Genomic DNA, 26,687 nt, shown 5'->3' on the forward strand with positions numbered 1-26,687 from the left:
CACCACCACCCCCTGCCACTTTCCCCGCTTGGTGTCCGTACGTTTGTTCTCTACATCTGTGTCTCCTCAATGTCTGCCCTGCAAACCGGTTCATCTGTACCATTTTTCTAGGTTCCCTAAGTGGACTCTTTTTAAACAGCCCAGATATTGCCATTGATTTTCTGAAATGCTAAGGGGAGTTTAAAACTCCTGATTACAGCAGAAAGGAATTCATTGCTAATGACTCCACAGGCCCAATTTACATAAAGAGCAGCAGGAAGAGGGGTTTTCCAGGAGTTTAGCAGTTTCTCTCTTTGGAGAGGTAGAAGTTGGTTGAAGAAACTGACCTTCAACTGTCAGAATATGACCTGGGAGAAAGTTGGGACAGGCAGGTCTGTAAGCAGTTAGACTCTGCTAGATTTTGGTGTGTGGCTTAAACATGGTATCAGGGAGAAGAACAGGATGGGGTGGGTGTGTCTGGAGGTCTAGTATGGCTCTGCCACCCACTGACTAGGCTCTGGAACACCTGGAACACATCACCTCGCCCTCTCGGAGCCTCAGGTGCACATGGATGCATTGAATTAAACCTGGGTTTTCTCAAAGTGTGGCTCAAGGATCGGTCCCGACCTCCTGGCTCAAAATCTGTAAGGACTTGTTTTAAAATGCACAGGATTCCAGGACAACTACTGGTCTACATGAGCCCTGAGCTGGAATAGGTATTGCCAGGCTTAAATGTTTTTGACTGTGGAATCTCAGCATAACTTCTGATAGTTCTGCACTATCAGAAGTTATGATCTGTTATCATCACTGGGATCTGTTGTGATTACTATTACTCTATTGCTATTACTCTGATTCCAACTCAGTTCTGCCTGAGTGCAGGGTCTGGGCTTTCAAAGATCAAGCTGGGCTGCCTTTCATAGTAGACTTTGTCAAAGTAAACGGCCTCAATCTTGGCATCCCTCAGTGCAGCCAGTAGCTGGATTGCACCCCCCGATGTGACGGCTGAGATACTTCCTCTGTCCCTTCATAGTCTAAGGATCAGGGAAGTGACTTTCAAGGCAGAATGAGCTGCTTGATGCATTCAGGAAAGTAAATTTCTTGCTCCCACCTCACCCAGGTAGTACATAGCAATTTCCTCTCATCTTCATCACATTGCCTTCCACCCCTGCGGCTCTGCAAAGAAAAAAGCTCATCACTGTTTTTCCTCCCTTATCTAGAATTTCTACAAAGATAATAATCGGGAAGAGATGTACATAAGGTAAGATTTTTGTTTTCTAAAACCCAGGCCTGCTGTGTCACTCTCCTGCTCAGTCCATCGATGGCTTCCCGCTGCCTTCAGCATAGAGTTTAAGCGTATCTTGTTGACACTCAGACCCTCTTTGTTCTGATTCCTATCCATCTCCCCAGATTCAACTCCTTCCATCTCCTACAATCAGCCCCCCAAATCCACTTGGAGTTCTCTGACCTGCCATGCTGTTTTGGATTGAGCTGGTGAATTGCACTTGCGTTTGTTACAAGATTGGCATGCAGAGCCCTAGTCCAGGGTTGGTAGTTAGAACATCCGCCAGCCCAGCTCTGAAGGGAAAAAAATACCAAGATGTATGATGCCCGCTTCTTTGTAGGCATTTAAAAGATATGTATTTGAACATCATATGAAGGATTTTGGGGGGACATTCGGCTGAAGCAAAGAACTCCCTTGCCAGTGTGTCTCAGGATCTCATTTTTTTCCTCCAAAGTTTTTTTTATTGGTACTTTTACTCATTACAAAAATAATACATACTTATTACCAAAAAAACCTCATAAAATACAGATAAGCAAAACAAAAAATGAAATAAACTCCCATAATCTGTACATATTCCCAGACCTTTTTATATTTATGTTTATATATAGATCAAATTCTATGCATGCCTAGTTTCTGCAAAAATGAGATCATATTGCTCATAATTTATTCTTTGCTTGACAAGAATTCCATGTCAACAGAAGTATTTCCACTTAATTTTTAATGAAACTATAAAATTCCCTTTCCAGAATACACCATAATTTATATAGCCAATCCTATGTTGTTGAATATTTAGGTTGTTTCCAACTTTCTTCTATCATAAATAGCACAATGACAAATTTCTTGGACATACATATATCTTTATGCATCTCCTTATGAGACAAAAGCCTGCAAAGTGGCATTGACTGTAAGGGTTAACGACCAAGGCCCTTTCAAGGCTTTTGACACATTCTATCAAAGACCGGAGACTGCAAGTCCAAATTCACTCTGCAAAATACTGCAAATATTTTTAGGTACTTAGTTTAGCATTATTCCAGAAATAAGAACTATCATTTGGAAAAAAGATAACTCCATAGGTTGTCCTGAGCTTGGTTAGTATTTATAACATCACTAGACATGACCTATTGTAGTGGCATGGGGCTTTGGATCCAAAGGGCCTGGGAGGCTTTACCTGTTTTCCTCTGTGACCCTGGATAAATCACTCAGTGTCTTCGGGCTGAGGTTTCCCCATGTAGAACGTTTCCGGTCTGTTCTGAGGATTAAATGAGATGCTACAGGTAGAGTGCCTGGCACATGGTTCTCTCCCCCAACATCTTTTCTTTTCTTCCCATTTTAGAAACACAGATGGGGAATCCCAGATTTCCATAAGTTTTGGAGATGTGAATCCTATAGTAATCTAGGAAGACCACATTTGCCTAAACCAGACATTGTAAACAGGATATAGTATGAAAATCTGTCCTATTTGGCAGGCATAGTATTTAAAAACATTTTTAATTGGTTGCCAAATTTTAAAACTCTAGAGATGTTACATAAAAATCAAAATTTCCCTCTTCTGAAAAACTCAGAAGGTATGACAACACTGGGCCCTCATCCTGTCCTGACGACCACTGCCTAGGCTAGGCGGTAGTGGCCCCTTTAGACGGGGGCAGGAGTGCTCTGGTCATGACATCGTTTCCATTCCCCATTGAACTTCATCCCATCCACCTCACTCAAGCTGCCCACCTGGCATCTGTTTGCATTCAAATCCCTAGTCGGGCCCATCAGGGTGTCTTCCATTGGGCTCTGTAGTTGATCACCAAACCCTTGAGTTGACAAAGGATAGGAGGGGGTGCCTTGGCCAATTAAGGAGTTGAAAGCAGCAGGGAAGCTCTCCCTCTGACTACTCTCTTCAAATTTTTTGGACCCAGTCATCAGGAATCTAAGAGACCAAGGCCAGGCAGGTGGAGATAAGACAGGATCTGACCATCTACGCAGGGGTTTTTAAAGGTTGACCGCAGGCTCAACACTCCTTACACACACGCCACGTGGAGTTTCCCTGAAAGCTCTATTGATCAGCAGAAAGTTAGGGCAGCAGGAGTGACTGTAGAGGCAGAAATAGCTGCTATCAAAACCTGGTTCTGTCTATTTCTAGCTCTATCTGCTCGAGTGTAGGTCTCAGTTTTCTTACCTATAAAAGAATTGTTGGGAGGATGAATTGATATAATATATAAAGCACCCATTAGTAGAATGAATAAATGAATGAAGACTCTCTCTTGGATGCTCCTCTACTCATCCTCTTACCTTGGGATCCCAGCCCAACTGTCACACTAGGGGAACCTTTCTAGAAGCCCTACCTGGATGAGTCCTGCTCTCGTAGTACCATAGACCTCTCCTTCAGAGCATTGATCACAGCTGTATTTTTGCAATTACTTATTTGATTATTTGATTGATGCCTGTCCCTTTTCCTAAATTATAAATCCCAAACCCTGAGAGTGGCATCTGCTTTTGCCACCATTTATCTGTAATGCCTGGTACAGCCTGTGTGCTCAGTACAGCTTTGCTGATTGAATAAATAAATGAGCAAAAGGTCACTAGCTCATTAGTTATCAGAAACCACTAATTGAACTTTCTTCCCCTTAAAATCTTTGGCAGTCCCTACCCTGAGTTCAGGCAGCCTCCATTTGGCCCTCTGGCCATGTTTTATGTAGCCAGGGACATTCAGCTCTAGCTCCTCCTTGGGTGACATTCTAAGCAGAAAGCTTTCTTATAAAAGGAATCTAAGCCTGAGCATTGAGACTTGCTTTGAGTACAGATGCTTGAGAAGCCCTTTGTTCCCTGTAGTTAGACAGCCCAGGCAGAATATTGGCATGGTTACAGACAGCACCTTTCCTCTTGGAGGAAGGACCAAGGGCATCACATCACAGCATCTTCCCTTCACCAATTACTGAGAGCTGAGTTTAAATAAATGCTCCTGATGACGTGCAAGTCACCAAAGCAGTGGGGGTTTTTTGGCTCTGGATTCTGTTTCCAGCAGTGGCAGGAGGGAATGTTTTGTAGAAGAACGTGGTTCACAATGATCGTAGATAATGGCTGTCACTGCTCAGCACTGGCTACGGGCTAATCGCTTTCGGTGCATACCCACATTTATGAGCAGCAGTGCAGGCTGTCATTCACAGAGCCTTTTATACACGTCTGCTTGTCCCTTTATAGGCCCAGCAACTCTCTAGGTAGGTTCTCTGAGCACTGCCATTTTACAGATGAGCAAACTAAGGCACAGAGAAGTGAATTCACTGCCCCTTAATACTTACTATGTATCAGGTAATTGACCTAAGCTCCCTTCCTTTGTTCTTGTCCGGTTCTTAACACCTTTCAACCGTAGGCTCATTCTAGGATTCAGAACTGGATTGTCACATTGGAAAAGGGTGGGAGATGGGAATGTGATTACAGTTGAATAGTAGGTTCTCTCTGCTGACGGCTCCAGGCCTCCACGTGAATATCCAGTCTCTAGCCCCTGGTCCACTTCCTTTGCTTATCAGAAAATTCAGTTCCTTTACATCTAGAGAGCACTGAAGAGAGGGTAGGAGTTGCCCTTTACAGTGCTGTGGCTTGTCCATGCCCTTGGAGTCGTACAATGATTAGGGCATAGGCTCTGAAGGCAGTTAGACTGGGATCACGTTCCAGTTCTTCATTCATTAGCACATGACCTCTGACAAGCTATTTATTTCTCCTTGCCTGATTTCCCTTGTTGTATTGCACTGGGCAGAGTCTTCAGTATCAAGTTGAATACTGGCTGGAATGTTACCTAACTTCTCCAGACCAGAATTTTCTTATCTGTAAATGAGAAGTCTCGATGGACCTATTTTACACGATTGTCAGACAGATTAAGTGATCTGAGGCATTCAAAATACTTAGCATGGTTCCCGTCATACACTAAATGCCCCACGAGTGCTAGGTGCTATCACTGTCACCCATGCGAGTCTGGATAGAGGGAATGGAGGACTCCCTTGTGACTCAGTTGTTCTTTCTGGCCTGGCCCTACCACCTGCCTGCTTATTATTGCACCTGGTGATTTAGCATATTTCCCCAAACAGGTACCTGTACAAACTCCGCGACCTTCACCTGGACTGTGACAATTACACAGAGGCTGCCTATACACTCCTTCTCCACACCTGGCTTCTCAAGGTACTGCCTTTCCAGTAAAGGGGATTCATGCTGGGATCCCCATGGAGCCCTCACAGCAAGTTGAAGAGTGAAAAAGAAAAAGAATTAGCCAAATACATTTTGTTCTGCTCTGTGTCCCCAAACTCTTAAGCTGGCAGGTTACTTTTCTGCACTGCTTTGTCTGGTCACATAAGGTTTCTAGTGACCCTCACATTCAGCAGCAACAACAACACCCGAGATACGTCTTGCAGTTTTACATAACATTCAAACTGTTTTATATAACATCCAAACATCAACTGTAAATCATTAGCATGCCCTGTGAGCTGTTTTTCTTCTCTTGAAAGTGCTGCTGGAGCAGGACAAAGTCTGTAAGATTTCCTTTGGCTTTTGAAGTGCTGAGACCATGTCTTGCAGGGTTTCGGAGAAAAATCCTACAAGCCATACACATGAGCCAATGGAGAGTCAAATAAGTGTAACTCCACAGCAATGAAGAGGCGCTTCCCGTGGAAACGGCAGACCAGCATCTCTCTGATTGACACTCAGGGTGACAAGGAGGCCGGCAGGGGTGTTTGCAGGGCTTCCTCCCACTCCTCAGCAGTAGGGGAGACACCTGCCTCAGGTGACTGTGTGTGTCCTCTCTCCGCAGTGGTCAGATGAACAGTGTGCATCGCAGGTCATGCAGACAGGCCAGCAGCACCCCCAGACCCACCGACAGCTGAAGGAGACGCTCTATGAGATCATCATAGGCTACTTTGACAAAGGAAAGGTAATTGGTCCCTGCCCTTCCTCTCTCCGTGGAAACCCTAGCTACCAGAAAGGATTGTTCTCTCCCATATTTTACACCCAGTCCATCTGCAGGTCTGGTCAGCTCTCCCGCCCGACCCTAAGTCTGATCACTTCTCTCCATCTCCATTCCTTCCACCTCCATTCAAGGCACCAACATTGCTCACCTGGACACTCAGTGAATCCTAAGCAATCTCCCTGCATCCTCTATTCCCCCCAACAGATCATCCTCCATATGGGAAACGGTGATCATAAAACATGCATTGGATCACGCCATTGTCCTGCCTACAGTCATCTCAAATGGCTCTCCCAATCCACTTAGAACAAATTACACAATCCCTCCCATGACCCATGAGGCCCCACACGAGCTGTCCCCTGACTACTTCTCTCATTGCATCTCTGCCAGGCTCCCTTTTGCTCACATGCTCTATGCCAAGCTCTTTTCCACCTCAGGGCCTTTGCACTTGCTTTTCCCAGCTTAGAACATTTCTCCTCCATATCTTGGCCTCCTCCATATCATATCCTCCATACCATGGCCAGCTCCTTCTCACAGCTCAGGGTTTTGCCCAAGCAAAGGATGTCATGTCCTGAAGGAGGCCTTCCCACACCACCTGAGACACAGCAGCACTCCTGCCCTGAGTCACTCTTACTGACTTATCTTCAGAGTACTTATCACTATCAGACATGACCTTGATCGTTTTGTTTTTGCTTGCTCATGTCTGGCTCCCCACTTTAGAAGGCCATGAGCACAGAGACTTGCCTTGTCCACTGCTAAGTGCCCCGTAGCTAGCACAGAGCCTTACATATGGGGCCTAGTAGATATATATTGAATAACTTAATTAATTGAATGTATGAATGACATCATGGTACCATCATTGATCTCTAAACAGCAAGAACAGGATGTTTTGTTGGGTTTGGTCTGGACGTTGGCCAGACCTGCTACTGCCCATCCTCCAGTCTCCAGTAGACCTTCAGGAAACACCAACCCAAATGCCGTAGGAAGCATAGCACGGTGGTTAAGTGCTCAGGCTCTGGGTTTCAAGCCTCGTTCCTCTACCACCCACAATCTCCTTGGCCTTTCAGAGATTCCAATTCCCCATCCATAATAGTGGGACATTAACAGTACGTACTTCCTAGTTGCATTGTGAAAATTAGGTGAGAAAATGCATGTAGAGCACCTAACAGAGGACCTGGTACATAGTAGTAGCTTGTTAAATTTTAACTGTCATCGTTATTACCTACTCTGCCCTCAAGGCCCCAGTTGACTGGCCACTTCCTCTGTCAAGTTTTTCTTGAGTCCTCCAGCTTCCGTACAGCTCTGCCTCTCCTCTGAATGGCAAGGCCTCTTACAGTTCATCAAGACACAATTTAATACTTAATTTTGGCCTGTTCTGTCACTGCAGTTCATTGCATCTGTCTTAGTCTGATCTTCCCACCTTCCCTGGAAAGATAAAATGAGGTAATGTCTGTGGAAGGGCTTATAAATTCCCAGGAGTTGAGCAGTTGGAGAACACTGTCTTTATAATTTACAATTATAAGCCTCTTGAGGGCAGAGACTCTGCCATCCCTGGAACCTCCTGTCCTGCTGACTCGACGTCAGAGCTTACTCTTGGTTTATGAGCTGACTAAGTCGGTCACAGTGTGAAAGCCCCAAAAGGACATGTCAAGCCTTGTCCTCTGCCAACTATCCAGTTCAACCCACTCTGTGCTGAGCAGAGAGGAAAAAGGCATAATCCCCAGTGTCAAGGGGCTTATTATCTAGTGGGCAAAGCAGACATACCGATTATCATCTTTTTTTGCACATAACCCTTTGGTGTCGTGCAATAACGGGGAAAGGAGGCGGGAACAGGGTGGTATTAAAGTACTTTGGGAGCAGAGAGGAGGGGGCAGATGGGTATAGCTCACCCTGGAAGCCACTGCTGTCGTAGCTTCTAGAATGAAGCCCAAACTCTTTAGCATCCCTTTAACTTCCTTTCCCCATATCTCCCCTCATGGAGACTCATTGATCTAGACACACACAATGACTTTCTACTCCATAAGTCCATCTGTCATTACCTGGTGGACTCCTCTACATCCCTCAAAACCCAACTAGTACATCTGTTTATGTGTGTGCTTTACACACTTCTGTGTCATGAAAGCAGAGACTGTGTCTTGGCCATTTTTATCACTGTTCCGTCAGTGTATACCATGCCCAGAAGCCAGCAGATGCTCAGTACCTAATGTATGAGACTCAGGGATCAGGGACTGTCAGAGGTCTTAGTGACCACATGGGCAGACCTGAAGGAAATTCCAGGTATCTGACTCCCTGCCTGTCCCCCTCCTTGGCCCCTTAGTGATCTCTTAACACATGGGGAGAGTATTTCTGGCATATTATGGTGGGAAGTTGGCAAAGACCTCCACTTGAGCTGAACAGTCCCCTGGCCCGGCCTGGGGGTTTTAAAGAAAGCCCCAGGGACTTCCCTGGTGGCACAGTGGTTGAGAATCCTCCTGCCGGTGCAGGGCACACAGGTTCGATCCCTGGTCCGGGGAGGACCCCACATGCGGTGGAGCAGCTAAGCCCGTGTGCCACAACTACCGAGCCCACGCACCACAACTACTAAAGCCCACACACCTAGAGCCCGTGCTCCGCAACAAGAGAAGCCACCGCAGTGAGAAGCCCACACACTGCAACACAGAGTAGCCCCCTCTCACCGCAATTAGAGAAAACCCACGCGCAGCAACAAAGACACAATGCAGCCAAAAAAAAAAAAAAAAAAGCCTCAGCCCAGCCTGGTCTGTGGACTTGATTCCTCCTGGCACATAAAGCATTTTTATGCTGCTCACTAAGCTGTCCATGGGTTTACAGCCGTGGCTCCTCCACTCAGCACTTGCCTTTATTTATTTTTATGCTTGGATGCAGAGAGAGCACTTTTGCGACAAAGCACACACTGTGTTTTGGCAACGTCGCCTCTCTCCTCCCCCACCTCCCCCAGCTTTTCCATTAAGGTGCATCTTCCATTTTAAGCCAAATGTGAAATGTAATGGGTGTCCCTTGAGATTGCCAGATCTCCAGCCCACCCAGCACCTCCCTCTGCCTCTCTGCAGAGGTTGCTGACCCCTTTGATCAAGGATGGAATGATAATCTATTGGTTTCAGTCAAAACGGAGCAGATGAAAAGGACCCCCTCTATCCAGAGTTTGTTTTTCAGATTTTTTTTTAAAGATGGAAAAGACCTATTTAAAAAAAGTTTTCATCACTCTTTTTCATGCTGCCCCCTGCACAGTCACCCTAAATAACACCGTTAAGAAGTGATGGATGGGTATAAAGTTTCATTTACGCAAGATGAATAAATTCTAGACATCTTCTGTACAACATTGGGCCTATAGTTAACAATTCTGTATTGTGCATTTAAAAATCTGTTAAGTGGGTAGATCTCAGGTTGTGTCCTCACCACAAGTTTTTTAAAAAGTGAGAGAAAGAGAGGGAGGGAGGGAGGGAGGGAAGAAAGTTGGCCAAAGGAAAAAAGAAAGTGACGGACTGGCAGAGTGGAAAGATCCTAAGAGCGAACATCAGGGGAACTGGATCTGGCCTCAGCTCTGTCCCCGGAAACTCGCTGCCCTCTTACTTCTTTGTGAACCATTTCTCTTTGGGAAATGGGGTTACCACCTCCCTGCCCCACCTGCACACAGGGAGCTGAGGCAGTCAAATGTTCATTTACTGAGCACTTCTAAGGGAGGGAATGAAGTACAAGGTCGAGGGTCACACTCGGGTGTGCATCCTGGCCCTGCTTTTGGTTGGGCGTTTGACCTGGGGCAGATGCTCTGCTGATCTGAGCCTCCATTTCTCACCTGGGAAATGCAGATGCTACTAGTCACCTCTCAGGGTGGTTGTGAAGATCCCGAGAGCATGTAAATAAAGTATCCAGCCTCGTCTATGGGTGTTCCATTATTTATCACGAAACTAGGGTGAGAGGCAGAGGGTAGGTCTGCTTCCTGGGAAACGCTCAGCTCCCTGGGTGTGGGACTGGGTCCGGGCCAGAGTAAGGCCTGTGGCTCAGTCCCAGGAGAGAGCTGCCCTGGTCCCTTCCTTAGCAAGGGCTCTGCAAGCCTGGAGGTCCCCCTAACCGTTGTCTCCACGACCTTCCTCGTAGATGTGGGAAGAGGCCATCAGTCTGTGCAAGGAGCTGGCGGAACAGTATGAGATGGAAATCTTTGACTATCAGCTGCTGAGCCAGAACCTGGTAAGCTGTCCCCAGGGGGAGCTGACTGCCCTGGAGGCTGGGTGCTCAGGGCCTCAGCCCGGCAGAGAGGCTGGGCAGAGGGGGAGGCGGGGCGGGAAGCCACATGGGGTTAGGACACCAGGAAAGGAATGGAAGTAGGGCCTGAGCTGAGCCAGGCTGTGCTGAGCGTCTCCCTCCCAGTTGGAAATATTTCCAAAGGGAGGTCTTCTGGGAAAACTCATCAGTTTCTCAGATGGAGCGTTAAGTACCTGCTTGGCGTTGGGGCCGCTGCTGTTGCCCACCCAGTAAACACTGTGCTACATTTGCAGGAAAATTCCCACAAATCACTAGGCCAATTAAATAAAAACGCAAATGCGCGCTTTCTGATTAACAGGTAAATCACATTAAAATGCTCCCCATCTGGCCATCCCCATTAGCTCCTCGAAGCTTGTGACTTGGTGGTACCAGTGGAAAGTGGGGGGAAGCCAGCCTATCCTGCTTATGCCGCAGAGGCCAGGGCTTGGGGGTGGGTGACCCCTGCAGGGAAAATGCAGAACTTTTTGTCTGCTCCCCCCACTCTCTTCCCACTGGCCTGAGAGCCAGGACCCCAGGGCCCCATCTGAGCCCATTTTGAGATGCCAGTCCAGCTGTTCGTAGGGAACTGTAAAACGAGAGTCAGAATGTTGGAAGAAGATTGATAGCTTTTTCTGGTGGGGGCATGGACATGGATTATAGTGTTCTAAGGTATGATGCAAACACACACACTACTTGCACCAAGAAACACTTACATCTACCTGAGTCTGTCCACATAGTTGTTTGTGGGTGTGGAGGCACGCACGCCTTCTAAACGTGTGCAGTGCACAGGCACACACAGAGCACACATCCATGCACACACACGTACCCAGTACACACTCACGCACACGCTGATGGGCATATGCACATCCGTGCACCAAGCCCACGTCGCACAGGCTTCATGTCCGGGGCCACACACATTTATCTTCCATGTTGTGTCCAATTTAAGATGCACCAGTCTATTTTACGTGCCCCATCATGATTTCTCTCCAGTTAATAGTAATTGGGAGATGCCATTAGGTGTAAAGTAAAACACAAACTATTTTCAAAGATGTTAAAATATGAAAAACACACACCTCTTGGAACTGATGAAATATGTTAGGTGTGCATACACAGGAAGACATCTATATCCGGAAACACTTATCCATCCATAGGCCGTCACAAACACACTTCCAGTGAGAGTGGAGTGACGATGCTGCTGGGGGCTCTGAACAGCTGGCTAGATTCAGTTCCGTACTTCCTGGCTGCGCTGTGAGATACCATTTCTTTATCTGCAAAACAGAGATACAATTCCATGGGATTGTCATGAGGGCAATGCAAGTAAATGTGCTGGTGCAGGTAGCGTGATTAACAGGGTATCTGGTTACGGCCATTACTGTTAGGATTACAGACAGTTCCATGACTATGCAAACACGTGCACTCGGCACATTGGTTCTGGTGGAAGGATCCCATCTTAACTGTGGCCTCTTGGAGTTGAATGTGCCTTTAATACACATCTGTGTTGTCACAAGCTGTGAGTTTTCTTCTTCCAGGTCCAGCAGGCAAAATTCTATGAAAACATCATGAAAATCCTCAGACCCAAGCCAGACTACTTTGCTGTGGGATACTACGGCCAGGGTTTCCCCTCCTTTCTCCGGGTAAGTCTGTGGGTGACGCAGACACAGGCCAGGGATCCGCGGCCTTGGCATCCCGGCTCTCCCTCTGTGCTTTGAGGCTCTGCTTGTGCTCAGAACCTGTGCCCTTCTCTGTCTGAACGCTGTCCCCACCTTCACACACACCCCAATCCCCCTCCATCATCAGCACCTCAGCCACCCCCCGTGTTTCTCTACATACACAGCAATCAGAGCTGCCTTGTGAGGTAGTGAGCACCCCATACTGGGAATGAGGTGCTCAGAGAGGCTGGAGGAGCTCTGCTACCCAGCAGGCACTGCAGAGCACTAGTTGTCAGACCTTTTGGTCTCAGGGCCATTTTTTCTCTGAAAAATGATCAAGGCCCCTGAAGAACTTCTGTATTTGTAGACTTATCTGTCTACATTTACGATACTCAGAATTAAAGCTAAGAAGATTTTTAAATGCAGTTGTCCCTTGGTATCCACCAGGAATTGGTTTCAGGACCCTCTGCAGATACCAAAATCCAGTACTCAAGTCCCTTGTATAAAATAGTGTAGTATTTGCATATAACCTCCTAAGTGCTTTAAATCACCTCTAGACTACTTATAATACCAAATACAATGTAAATGCTATGTAAATAGTTGCTGGAGTGCAGCAAATTCAAGTTTTGCCTTTTGGAACTTTCTGGAATTTTTTTTCAAATATTTTTGATACACGGCTGAATCCATGGATTAAGAACCTGAAGACACGGAGGATTAACTGTACCCATTTATTTAAAAATAAGAAGAATAAACCCATCATATGTTAACATAAATTAGATCTTTATGAAAATGGCTGTATTTTCCAATAAAAAGTTAGTGCATATAGTGAGATTGTTTCATATTTTTGCAAATCTCTTAAATATCTAGATTAAGAGAAGGCAGCTTAGATTCTTATATCTGCTTCTGCATTCAATCTGCATCACGCAGCCTTAAATGTATACTCATGAGGGAATGAGAGTGAAAAAGGAAAATGGCTGTTATGATGAAAAGAGTTTTAATCTTGTGAGGCCCTGACGGGGTCTTGGGGACCCTCAGGGATCCCCTGGAGCACAGTGTCTGAACTGCTGCTTTCCTGGATTATTGATTCATCATGGAGAGAGTTGCGTTAGGTCAGCTGAAGGCTTCCCTTCTGGTCTTTGAGTCTGTGGTTCAATCCTCAGGTCAGGGAGATACAAAAGAAAGCTGACCTCACCTGACTGAGTCTCGTCGAGGAGATAAACCACTCACCATGACCAGTCGGTGTGGCAGTCAGGGTGGCCCTCCGGAGTGAGCTGCAGAGGGGGGAGCTAGTGAAGGTTTCCTGCATGGAATAGAGATGACTTCCCACACCTGATCCTGCATCACAGACCCCTGGGGAACTTGTTAAAAGTTCACGTTCCTGGGTCCCACTCCCACAGACTCCATTTCAGCAGGTCTGGAGTGAGGCCCAAGAATCTGAACTTCTAGAAGGCTCCTAGGCTTTTGTGATGAGAGGCCAGGTTTGGAAACAAACACTGATATATAAAGGTCAGTGGCAGACATGGGTTTGGACAGAAGAATTTAGGGGCCATTAGAGGCAGCACAGATATGGTCTAAAACAGGGTTTCTCACCTTCAGCTCTGTGGACATTTTAGACCAGGTGACTCTTAGCTGTGAGGGCCTGTCCTGTGCACTGAAGGATGTTTAGCAGCACCCTGGGCCTCTACCCACTAGGTTCCAGTAGTGGCCCTCTCTGGAGCCGTGACAACCAAAAATGTTTCCAGGCATTGCCAGCATCCCAAATCACGCCCTGTTTGAAAACGACCAGTCTAAAAGAAGCTAACATGGTCAAGGAGCAATAAAGAGCGTGTTTCCACAGATCCAAGTGGTGAAGGACCTGAATGCTGGTCCCTTCCAGCCCACAGGTCCAGCCCACAAGGTCCATTAAAGGCAGGAGGGAAACTGTGTGGTCAAGTAAATGGGAGAGTGGGTGTGACACAGTGAAAGCTGAGTGAGGAATTATTCTGGAAGCTGCACTTAAGATCGTTGGAAGAAAAAGTTCTCAGCATCCATGATCTCCTCTCCCTTTAGAACCCATCTTTTTAAAGAAGTGGTGTGTCTAGCTAGAAGGTCAGTGACTTGAGCTCTTCCTTTCTTTCCCTTGGGGAGAAACAGAGAGTGGAGAGAGCTATAGAAGGTCCCCATGACAGGCCTCCCAGCTTTGCTTGAACCATCTCCTCCAAGGCTGGGCCCTGGGATCTCTGATGGGTGTCATTTCTCTGCAGAACAAAGTATTCATCTACCGAGGGAAGGAGTATGAGCGAAGAGAAGATTTCCAGATGCAGCTGATGAGCCAGTTCCCCAACGCAGAGAAGATGAACACAACCTCTGCCCCCGGGGATGATGTGAAGAATGCCCCAGGCCAGTGTATCCTTTAAGAACGCCCCAGCCAAGGGCCAGGCATGGGCAGCCCTGCCGGGACTTCAGTCCACAGAGCCCCGTCTTAGAGCTCAGAACTGCTGCCAGAATCATTGCAGTGGTGCCAATATTAGTGTCCAGTGTGGGATCCAAAAAGAACCCATCTCAGGAAACTCTAAATGTTGCATTCATTGATAAGTTCACTCACTCACTCATTCCTTCATTCTTGTGATGAGTACTGCCAGCCCTGACTCTGCCAAGCCTTGTGCAAGGCATTGGAGACTACACTCACAAAGGGGTTCTACCTCCAGGGAGCTTTCAGTGTAGCAAGTAAAAGACATTGAACAGCTAATTGCATTGTTAAATATGCATTTAGAAAAACGTGATCAATGCTAAAAGAAGGCCCTTCAGCTTGCCGTGATTGGGAGGGCAGGGAACGCTTCCTTGAGGAGGGCGATGTTGAAGGTGAGTTAATGAGGCAAAGCTTAGTGGGAGGGGGGAAGGATCTCCCAGACAGCGGGAAGAGCCGCCAGCCGCAAAAGCAAAGGTTCCGAGAACTGGAATGGTGCCACATTGCCCTTATAATAAAACCCAAACTCCTGACCAAGGCCTGCGAGGCTGTCTGTCCATCATCTGACCCCTTCCTGTGTCTCCAATGTCCTCGCCTCCGACTCTTCCTTCCCTTTCTCTCTGGCCACGCAGATCTTGTTTCTGTTCCTTAAACATGCCCAGCTTGTTCCCGCCCCTGGGCCTGGGCATTTTCTCTTCCCTCTGCTTGGAATGCCTTTCCCCCAGCTCCTTTCTCACCCATCAGATCCTAACTCAGTGTCACGTCCCACAAGAGGCCTTCCCTGGTCCCCTTATCGGAAGCCTTCTGGACTCTGTTATCTGAAACCCTGTTTGTTTGCTTTAGAGAATCGATCTCAATCTGTCGTTATCTGTTGTGCTGTCAAAGACAGAACTAGAACAGAAGCTCCGGGAGGGCAGAGACCTGCGCTGCCATGCTCACTGCAGTAATCCCCGAAGCCAACTCTCAGAAAATACTTGCTGGTTAACAGAAAGAGAAAGAAAACAAGGGAGAAGGAAAAAGAAAGAGGAGATAGATAGAGAAAGGAAGGAGGGAGGGAGGTACCACCGATGGAGCCAGCTCTCTGGAGCACACAGAAGGCCAAGGTGACAGGAGATGGTGCTAGTGAGGTCGGGTAGAGCGTGCTGGAAATGGGCTCCATTGCAGCAAAGCATAATGTTCGTAAGGCCGGTTCTGACGCTGGGCTGGGTCAGGGCTCAGGGGGTCAGAGAGGGTACAGACCCAAGGATAAGGCAGACAGCTGAGCGACGGGGGAGGGGGTACGTTAACCTAGCCTGGCTCCTGTGTTGCACCCTGTAGCACAAATTAAGTTACATCCTTTAAAATGGGGCTGACAGGTTGCATGGCTGGTCTGCTAAGTCTGCCGAACCTTAATCCAAATATTTTCCACTCGCGTGATAAATATTCATCTGTAACCTTTTCATTGTGCTCGCCTGCCCTTCATGCCTGCTCTACCATGGTTGTTTGCAGGAGGAAGTGCAACCGGTGGTGGGCCTGGCTGATTACAAATGGGAGTTTGGTTATAGGCGAGACATGGGATTAGTACTAAGGCCCTTCTAAGTGGATATCCTGGTGTTGAACAACTCTGTGACCTTTTAACTCGTGGTGGGAGGGGAGAGCTTGTGTGACTGGGCCACGTCATTATACGCAGGCCTGATTCAGCTCCAGGAACCAGGTAGAAAAGAGAAAGTGGGAGGGCTGACATTTGCTAAATATCCTCTTCATGCCACACATGAGACTGAGTGTTTTATAACTAATTTTTCTAATCCCCACACAACCCTATTAGGTGGGTATTGATTTTCCCTATTTCATAGAGAAGGAACATACAGGGCAGAGAGGTAAGGTGCTTTGCCTAGGGTTACAAAGCTAGTTAATGATGGAGTTGAGATTTGAACTCCAAGATCTGTCTCAAAGTCTGCATTCTTTCTGTAGTGCCATTGTTTTGTTTAAGATTAGTGAACAGAATGTTCTTTATTAACTATTGTAACATGATGGCGTACCAGGCATTTTCACGCATTGTTTCATTTTATCCTCATAGTAATCCTGTGAGTTGGGTAGTATCACTCTGCATTTTGCAAATAAGAAGACTAAGGCTCAGGAAAATGTAAGCAGCTTATACCAGGTCCCAGGAATTGATGGAACTAGGATTTGAACTCGGGTCGGACTTTTGCCAAAATCTAACCTCTTAAGGCTCTGTTCTCTTGCCTTTACGTGTTGCAAAGCTGACAAGCAGTTTGAAAAGGGGACAAATCTCATGTCTTCTCACTTAGGTATCCAAGTAGTAGAAGACATTTGAAAGCAAAGGTCTCTGTTGGGTGTCTCCTGTCCCCCGCCCTCTCCTCTGCCTAGACCTTGGAGCTACAGTTCCATGTATAGATTCAGCACTGTTCCATGCATACATTCAGCACATGGTGAGAGAGTCAAGCCATGCATCCTGCTGGACGTGATCAGAGGGCTCTGATGTCACTGGCTTCTCCAGGACAGGTTTGGATTCTTCTCTTACGCCAAGTCCAATTGCTAAGATCAGTAGACGTGGTTTAGAACCTACTTTAAAATAGGGGTTGGCAGACTTCTCTGTAAAGGACCAGATAGGACATATTTTAGTCTCTGTGGGCCATGTGTCTCTGTCACAATTACTCAACTCTGCTGTGGTGGGAGAGCAGCCGTAGGTAGTACATAAATGGACGGGTATGACTGTGCCCCGATAAGACTATATTTATGAACACCGAAATTTGAATTTAATATATTTTCACACGTCACATAATACTTTTTTTCAAATATTTTAAAATATAAAAAGTATTCTTAGCTGTGAGCCATACAAGGACAGGCAGTGAGCAGGATTTGACCCGAGGGCCATAGTTTGCCAGTCCTGCTCTAGACTTAATCCAGGGTGATTTCCCTCCCAGAGAAGGCTGTTTGCTATTTGACTTGAGAAGGAAGGTAGTTTTCCTGATTATGGAAATCCTCCCAGTGAGGTTTATTCATTTGTGTTAAGTGTTGCTCGCTCTTGCCCTCTCCTCTGTGTGTGTGTGTGTGTGTGTGTGTGTGTGTGTGCGCGCGAGCGTATGTGTGTGTGTCTCTGTGTCTCTCTGTCTCTCTCTGAGGCACTCTCATTTCATGTGGAAATACTCTTCAGAGGTAAAACAGTTAAAGCCCCAAGACATTAGTATGAAGTGAACTTATTGGGGGAGGGGGATTAAATTTAACTTGGAATTATATTTCGGCCATTTCTTATGTGTGAAAGAGCCCTAGCCTCTGCATCAGAAAGCTCACAGTCTGGTGGGGAAGCAACCGAAGGGAGAAGAGAGGGAGCTGGAGAGATAAGAGTCCTAAGTACAGATGCGTTGCTTTGGAGGGTCAGGAAGGAAAAGGACACCTGGATGAGGATAGATTGAATGTTCATGGAGCTGTGGGGAAATCGTCCACACAAAGGGAACAGTATAGTCTGTTGGATACTCAGAGATAATGGTGGGAAATGAGTTGGAATCATATTAGAATATCTGAATACTCCATATTCAAATATTGGCATATTTGAATGCCAACAAGAGGAGTCTGTGATTCCTTAGTTGGCAGAAGTGTCAGGCTTAGGGGAAGAGTTTTTGGAGTTATGGTGGTCATCAGGTAGAATAGAGGGATGAGAGTACTTGGATACCTGAAGAAGAGAGATGGGTAAAGAAGCCATGGAAGGTAGGGAAAGGGAAGTAAGGTCCAGGGATGGGACCAGTGACTACTGACCTTGTTTATTTGGCTTGCCATATTATCGATTTACAATGAATAAAGGTCTAGAATAGGCATGACAAAGATCTGGCACACCTGATGCCTCTCCTGTATCCTGTGCCCATGGCAGGCATCACTAATCGATCATGGACCTCTTTCCCACTGAGCCTGGACATGGCCTTACATTCCTGCCCCAGACAGTTACTCTCAAACTTTCAGAGTTGGAGTACAAAATGAACGTATTTGCCTTCTCTAAAGCAGTGCTTCTCAAACTGGAGCGTGCATATGAATCACCTGAGTATCTTATAAAATACAGACTCTGATTCAGTAGGTCTGAGGTGGGACCTGAGATTCACCATTTCTAACAAGCTCTCAGATGGTGATGCTGCTGGTCAGAGGGCTGCACTGAACAGAAGTCTGGAATCAAAGAACCCTGAGCTTAGGGTTAAGAGACCCCAATACAGGCCCTTGCTCTGTGCTCACAAGCTGTGTGACCTTCAACAGGTTGTCCAGCTTCTTTGACCTTGATGTCCTTGTCTCTGGAAAGTATGATTTACGTTAACAGCGCTGCTCAGCAAAACCGGAGAGATGAAAGGAGACCATGGGGAGACGTGCGCTGCAGTTGATGGACAGCTATAAATGCATTAGGCGTTATTCTTGTTAATGATAATAATATAGCAATGATAATGATAATTAAGGACTACTAACCAACTGTTAGCAGAGGTTGAGCCCTGGCATGGGTTGCAAGTGACGGGCAGCTCTGTCAAGGACCACGGTGACTGCTAACTGGTCACTAGGACCTAGTTGGCAGCCAGCACCCTGAGGTTGGTCACTCGTTAAAAACTTGGGCCCAGAAGGACTGTCCTGGGAGGTCTCACCTGGGACCTGCTGTGCTTGGAACTGTCCCCCCGACTGAGACGTTGTGAGCTCTTAACTGCGGGAATCACAGACATCCAGTGTTTCACTGTCCAGCCCGTCTTGGATGAACACCCAAGGTTCAAGAATAAGCCGGTGCCTGACCAGATTATGAAGTAAGCCCCACAGCTCCGGGGAGGGAGTGTTGGGGAGGAGCATCCCATGGGGCTGCCAAGCCGAGCTGGCGGCAGGACAGGCCGTGGTGCCTTCTAGTTCCTTCCCTATCTTAGCCAGCCTGTCCTCCCTTTTCCTCTTGGGAGAAGCACCACCTCTCCCATGACCCCTCTGGGCTCTGCCCCTGAAAAGGCTGACACCAGAGATGGCCGGGGAGAGCGAGGGGTGGGGCTCACCTTGTGGCAGAGCGAGTCCGCAGGAAGCAGCAGTGGGCTTCACTGAAGTGGACGTGGAGAGCCGGTTGCTCAGGTTGATCCCAGAGTGGCTCCAGAAATCCACAGCCAGAGAGTGTGGGCAGACGGGCGACAGGCAGGTGGGGGACAGAGGGCCGGTGCTCAGGCCGAGCACTTCCTCCACAGGGACATCTTGTAGGCATTTGTTAAGGTGCATTGACAATGGTTGTGTTCAGATTACGACGTAAAAAGGGGACGTTAGAGGAGTTCCCTGGCTGTCCAGTGGTTAGGACTTGGCGCTTTCACTGCTGAGGGCCCGGGTTTAATCCCTGGTTGGGGAACCCACAAGTTGTGAGGCACAGCCAAAACATAAAATAAATAATAAAATAAAATAGGGGACATTAGAGGAAGCAGCATGAAGGCAGGTGTGGTCTGTTTAATGCCAGATCGCAAGGTCGGGGATGAGGCAACAAAGCAGGGCACCACGCTGCCCCCTCCAAGCTGTCTGGCTCACGCCACTCAGGCCCAGACACCCAGTTGAGCACCTCGAGTGGCTTAGGAAAAGGCCTCTCTTCTGGGAAGACCCGTTGGAAGCAGGAGCTCCTTTGTGAGAGGAAAGGCCTGTTCCTGTGGGGAGAAGCAGCCTCACGGCAGTGCAGGCAGCTGAGCAGATCCTCAAACTCAGCTTGGAGCTCAGCCTCCCGTCACCTCTCGGCCAGGCACCCTTGGGCAGGGGATGACCACCATACAGCTACCATGCCCTGCTGGCCCTGACGTTAGAACCGCCCCAGAGGTTCAAGGGAGAGTGATTTGGGGGATGGCTGGGACACCTAAGGAGATCCTTGGAAGATACCCCTGGGACATTAGCCTAGGACCTTAGATGTATCCAGACCCTTCATTGAGATCACAAGAAACAATAACCCAGGCACCACTATGTGCATTAGTGATAGAATTCCAACTTTGGGGGCACCCTACGGGGTGCTATGTTCTCATGAGGGCCTAAGACCGACTAGCTTCTAAATCATCTTACAAGGAAAGCCTGGTTTTAAATGTTGCAGCGAGGACTCTGCCAGACGTGGAGTTTACCATAGTGGGCCTCCCTGGACGGTACAGGGTCAGGTCAGGTTTTGCTCTCAGGAGCCTCAGCCTCTTCCTGTCTTGCAGCTTTTATAAGTCCAACTACGTGCAGAAGTTCCACTACTCCCGGCCAGTGCGCAGGGGGACCGTTGACCCTGAGAATGAGTTTGCCGTAAGTATCTCCCCTCCCCTCCCCTTTGGCAGCCTTGATCGTTGCCCAGGGCCTCCTTTACCAACCAGAGCCTGCACCTGCCAGAATCAGAATTGGGAGGGCATCTGATCTAAAGCCAAAGGAAGGAACACTAGCTTCCATTGGTACGATGACACCCATTCTCCAGGCTCTTCCGTTGGGTTTGCTTTCTCATTTCTTGAGCCTCTCCACTCTCTAGATACCACCCAGGCCTGGCGTGAGATGCACCTTTCAACCTCAGGGAGTTCACAGTCCCCAGTGTCACTGTGTGCTTCCCAGCCAGGACCTACCTGTCTTCTATTCCCGAGGGCCGAGGCTGGCACGAGGAGACAGCTCCAAGTCTCTCTCAGCTCTTTCCCTTGGACTGTGATTCTTTGCACTGGGGGAGTCACTGTCCCTTGAAGAATCTGATGAACACTGTAGACCTCCCCCCAGAAAATGCAGGTGGATGCATTCAATATTGCCTAAAACTTCTGCCTGTTCAGAGACCCAGGTTAAAACATACTGGACCCAAATCCAGGGAAAACTTAAACTTCACCTTGGGAAAGAATTCTTCAGGGTAAAGTGGGAGCGTATTTCTGAGTCTTGTAATTTTTATTCTGATTCCGGGTGGATAGGAGGCCTGGGGGCCTGGCTGGGTTCCCACCAAACTCTGATGGTCAGGTTTCATGTGTGTTGCTTTCCTGCCCTTGTCACCCCTGCCCACGGGACAGTCGATGTGGATCGAGAGGACCTCCTTTGTGACCGCGTACAAGCTTCCGGGCATCCTGCGCTGGTTTGAGGTGACTCACATGTCCCAGGTGAGTCTGTGGGGCTCAGGAGGCTCCTGAGACTGGAAAAAGGGAAATGCTTTTGTTCAAAGCCACTGCAGGAGTCCAGGAATTCTGGTGCAGGAAGGGACCTGAGGCAGCATCCAGTTTACCTGCTTTCAAATTTTTTTTTTTTTAAGCATCAGATAACATTTTTTTCCCTGCAAATGAAAGGTACCATAGAATCCGGTAATAAAGCAGATGAATGGAGAGCTTCTGTGGTTGGGTGCAGGGGGAGGAAGAGGGCCTGGCACTCAATCGACACAACCACCCTCTCATATCCTCCCCTCCCAACAGCCCTTTGGGGACCCCTCTGCAGAATCTCACTATGAGTCCATTTTATACTTGGATAAACTGAAGCTCAGAGAAAGGAAATTACACAGAGGCAAAGCTCTGGCTAGAATGCAAGTATTTGAACTCCATGGTGCAGATAGCATGTGTTTTGCTTCTCAACACACTTCAGGGTCTCCATGTCCTCAAACAGCTGGGGATCTTGCAGCCCTCAGGTTGCAAAGGTCAATCCGGTGAAATCTGAGAAGCAGGGGCATATTCGGGATGTCTTATTCACTTATTCATTCAACAAATATTTAATGAGTACCTAACACATGTCAATCAAGCACCTAGAGATTTTGCAATGAAGCTTACATTCTAGTGGCAAAGACGCACTAAAAAGCCTAAGCGAATATATACTATGTCAGGTGGAGATAACCACTATGGAGAAAAATAAAAGAGAAAGGTGATGAAGGAGTGGTGGGTATTTTAAGTAGGATGGTCGTAGAAATCCTTCCTGCTAAATGGCTTTAGATCAAAGGTCTGAAGGAAGTGAGGACATGGTCCTTGCAGATACCGAAGAGAAGGACATTCTAGCAGAGGAAATAGCAAGTGCAAGGGCCCTGGGACAGAACAGGCTAATGTCTGAATTAGAACAAGTGACGGGGGAGTAGCAGGAGTCTGATAGCAGGTCATATAGGGCCTTGTAGGCACCATAAGGACTTGGGCTTTTCCACTGGGTGAATTTGAGTCACAAGCAGAGGAGGGACATTGTCTGACTGACGTTTTCAAGCTACTGTATGATCAACATTGAGACCATCCCCCTTCAGCCCTTAAGGGCCCCCAGCAGCCAGGTGGTCCTCCAATCTCCTTTTCACAGTCATGGCGTAGACCTTAGGGACCATATAATAACGATGATGACATCAGCAGACATTACTGAGCATGTGCCAGACTGTTCACATGTGTGACCTCACTTAAACCCCTCAACAAGGCTGCGAGGTAGATATTATTATTCTCCCGTTTTACAGATGAGGAAACCGAGTGAGTTAGTGGGTTGCTCAAGGTTAGTAAAAGAGGTGAGGTTTGACTATAACCTCTCATACCAGGCACCTGGATGGACTCATTCTCTCCTCTTTCCTTAACATGTCCCCAGCCCACCCCAATAATTAGTGCCCTGGAGAGGAAGAAACTACTCATGCCCTTTATTCATGGGACACATCGGTTCATGATAAGCTTGGATAAGTGTCCCAGGTGCTGTGTCAAGGACTTTGTAACATTATCCTGTTTAATCCCACAAAACTGTGTGAAGTACATCATATTATGAATCCCATTTTTGAGGTGAGAAATGAGAAACTTTCTACTAAGCCGTAGTCTCTACCCATTGGCCCTGGCTGTGCCCTTTCCTCTGGTGGTGCTCAGTAAGGTGCCTCTCCTCCTTCGCTGTCCCCACAGGACTGTAGGCAAACTGAAGGAATTCCCGCCTGCACTCTCTGAACGCCTCATCTCCCGCCATGGTATCTCACCTCCTAATAGACTACATAATTTGCCTGTGTGTTTATTTTTAATATCTAGAATTTTAAATATAATAGCATTATAATATAAGCTCCACTAGACTGTGAGCTCCAGGAAGACAGATTTTTGTCCGTTTTGTTCCCTGCCATATCTCTGAGTGCAAGGAATAGTCCTAGACACATAATTGGTGCTCAAGAATAGTTATTAAGGGACTTCCCTGATGGTGCAGTGGTTGAGAATCTGCCTGCCAATGCAGGGGACACGGGTTCGATCCCTGGTCCTCGAAGATCCCACATGCCATGGAACAGCTAAGCCTGTGCGCCACAGCTACCGAGGCTGTGCCCTAGAGCCCACGAGCCACAACTGCTGAGCCCGCATGCCGCAACTACTGAAGCCCGCATGCCTAGAGCCTGTGCTCCACAACAAGAGAAGCCACTGCAATGAGAAGCCCACGCACTGCAACAAAGAGTAGCTCCCGCTCACCACAACTAGAGAAAGCCCACGCACAGCAACGAAGACCCAATGCAGCCAAAAATAAATAAATAAATTTATATTAAAAAGAATAATAGTTATTAAGTAAATCCATTAACCAATCAGTCAGTTAATATGCAGAAACCCATAATATATGAAGTGCTTACCTCGTTTTATGAACTCAGGATTCTGAAATTAGGAAAGAAATAGTCAACATTTTTGTTTCACTTCTTTTATCCTGATACCCTCTGATAGAAGGGATTGGGAAAACCTCCAAAAAGTTGACCAGAGTGACTTTATCTCTGATAGCCTCCCTCATTTGAGTTACCAAGAATTTCAGGATGTCTCAGACACAGAAGTTTCATGGGTGCTGAGTGAATTCCTCTCCAAGCATTTGTTTTTTGTGGTATAGAATTTGTACCTTGTTCTTGGTTGTTTCTTTTATGAATCGTCATGACTACAGTGCTGTTTGTACAGAGAGGTGTTTTCTGATAGGATTCAAGTGTAAGTTCTGCTTATTGAGGGTCCTTTCCTTTTTCTTGGCCCTGAGAATATGTAATCTTTACAAGAAGTCCTGAGCTGGGGGTCAGAGACCCAAATTCAACTTGGTTATTAACAAGCTATAGGATGTTGGACAAACACAGTGTATCTCTGGCCTTAGTTTTCATCATCTGTAAAATAGACATGAGAAAACTATGGAATTTCAGAGCTGAAAGACACTCTGAAGGTCATTTAATCCAAGAGCTATAAATTCAAATACCTTCAGAGCCCGGGAAGATAACTGTAAATATGGGAACTCGTCCCATTAAGACAACGGGAAGTGGTAGAAGCTGTGGCAAACTCCTTCCAGCTGAATTAGTTTCTTAAAAACTTAGAACTCACGTGCTGGCTAAATGACAGACCCAGGCCCAGTTTGGCCTACACATCTCCAATGTGCAACCCCATTCCTAGCCCTTGTCCATTTAAATTATTTTGCATATGAGAAAACTGAAGCTCAAAGATGGGACTTGAACTGCCAAAGTGATCAGTGGTAGAAGTAGGTTGTAATAATGATGTCTATCTTACACAGTTCAGAGGTTTCCTAAGAGGATTCACGAAGGTGATAATGTGGGAGAGGCCTTTGAGGAATGTGAAACACCACTCGATGGCGAGGGATTATCACCGCTTTCCCGAGTGCCTTTAAAATTGTTTCCAAAGTACAGTTATTCCTCAGTATCTGAGGGTGTTGGTTCTAGGAGCCCCCTCGGATACCAAAATTGTTTAAGTCCCTTACATAAAAGGGCGTAAGTACAGTGAATACGGTTGGGCCTCCGTATCAGTGCTTGGTTGAATTCGAGGTTGGTTAAATCCAAGGATGTAAAACCCAAGGGTATGGAGCTCTGACTGTATCTTCCAGGATAATTCATTTTCCCCGCACAGCAAGCTGGGCAGGGGCTATATACCTGTGCTGCCAGTAAGGAAACTGAGGCTCAGCTTAGGAAAGAGACCAGAGATTTGAGGGCTTGACCAAGTCCTAACAACCGGTGTATGGCAAGTTTGGTAGCAGAGTGTGGTCTGTATGTGGGGGAGAAGCTCGCCTTTGGAATTCGGACACTGGCACTCTCTCCCCAGCGCTGCCCCATCTACCCTTAGGTGAAGGACTTACCTGCTGTTGGGGGGATTGAATGAGAGCACGTGTGGGACACACCCAGCATGGGCTGGCACAGGGGAGGCAGTCCACAAATGGCGACATCTCTTTTACCGTGATCAGTGCTTTTATAACTGTTACCAGCTCCGGACCTCCAGGTCTTCCACCAAATATGTAACCCCCATCGCTCTGCTCTAGAGAGTGACGTACTCATCTACACAAACGTCCAGAGGTGAGAATCCAAAGGAGTGTTCGTTCTCATTCTCTGTCCTGTTGTCTGTAACAAGGTTAAAGACGTAGGGATACAAAAATAGCTTCAGAAATGAGGAAGAAAGCCAAGCAACAGGACTTTCCATTTTTCACAACTCACCGTAAAGCATGAGTCTCTCAGACATACCAGGCTACTGTTGAAATCCAGGTGTGCTACTGGGCTCTGTCCAAGTGGTTGTGATAGATTTTCCTTTAGAACTCAGTCTAGACCTCAGCTTGGAGAAGCCCCTGCAGGGTAGGTCTGTGTGCTTGACAGAAACTGGACCATGGGTTGCAGCTTGTGGAACATGGGCTGCCGCCTCTACCAGGCCGAGCAGCCTTCCCCCTACAGCTCTGTGTGTGTGTGTGTGTGTGTGTGTGTGTGTGTGTGCGCGCGCGCACTTGAGTGTGTATGTGCGTGCATGTGTGACGGAAAGAGGATGACATTGTGTCACTGTGTCTTGTATCACAGAGAGAGAGAGGAGAGAGCCTACTCCCAGGGCCTTCTCACTGCAGAGATAGCCACTTTCAAAAATGTCCAGAAACAAGGAAGGGGGGTGAGGAGGCTAAGATTTCACAGGGATTTAAGGAAATAGTTTAAAAAGATGACCAAGAGCATGGCTGTGGAGGCTGGTTCTCCCCTTCACATATACTCAACAGTTAACAATAACTAGCAGGTGCACTTTTTAAAGAACTCCGCTGTAAGTCAAGTGTCATATTATCTCAACTAATCTTTGCTAAGTCAAGTGTCATATTATCTCAACTAATCTTTGCTATGTCCCCACTGAAGCAGGCCCTGTAGCACCACCACTCAACAGATGGTAACACTTAGGGTTGCCTCCATGAAGTTTTCCCGGATTACTTCACCCTTCCCTCCAGCCCCACCCACCCTGCCAGGGAGTCTTCCCTTCTCAGGACAGCTGCTAGTCCCTGTCC

General features: G+C 47.3%; 1 protein-coding gene across 2 annotated transcripts in view; it reads left to right on the forward strand.

Moving 5' to 3' along the window:
- DOCK2 (dedicator of cytokinesis 2) overlaps positions 1–26,687 on the forward strand; it is a 409,609-nt gene that overhangs the window by 365,398 nt on the left and 17,524 nt on the right. For both annotated transcript variants that reach the window (XM_019945662.2, XM_033853554.2), the window contains exons 36-44: positions 1,197–1,237; positions 5,329–5,419; positions 6,045–6,164; positions 10,311–10,400; positions 11,984–12,088; positions 14,347–14,488; positions 19,234–19,315; positions 20,711–20,795; positions 21,527–21,613. In XM_019945662.2, the coding sequence (XP_019801221.1) occupies positions 1,197–1,237; positions 5,329–5,419; positions 6,045–6,164; positions 10,311–10,400; positions 11,984–12,088; positions 14,347–14,488; positions 19,234–19,315; positions 20,711–20,795; positions 21,527–21,613 (843 nt within the window). The remainder of the gene's footprint in view (positions 1–1,196; positions 1,238–5,328; positions 5,420–6,044; positions 6,165–10,310; positions 10,401–11,983; positions 12,089–14,346; positions 14,489–19,233; positions 19,316–20,710; positions 20,796–21,526; positions 21,614–26,687) is intronic.

The sequence above is a fragment of the Tursiops truncatus genome, chromosome 3, assembly GCF_011762595.2.
Source record: "Tursiops truncatus isolate mTurTru1 chromosome 3, mTurTru1.mat.Y, whole genome shotgun sequence".
In the NCBI taxonomy this organism is placed as follows: Eukaryota; Metazoa; Chordata; class Mammalia; order Artiodactyla; family Delphinidae; genus Tursiops; species Tursiops truncatus.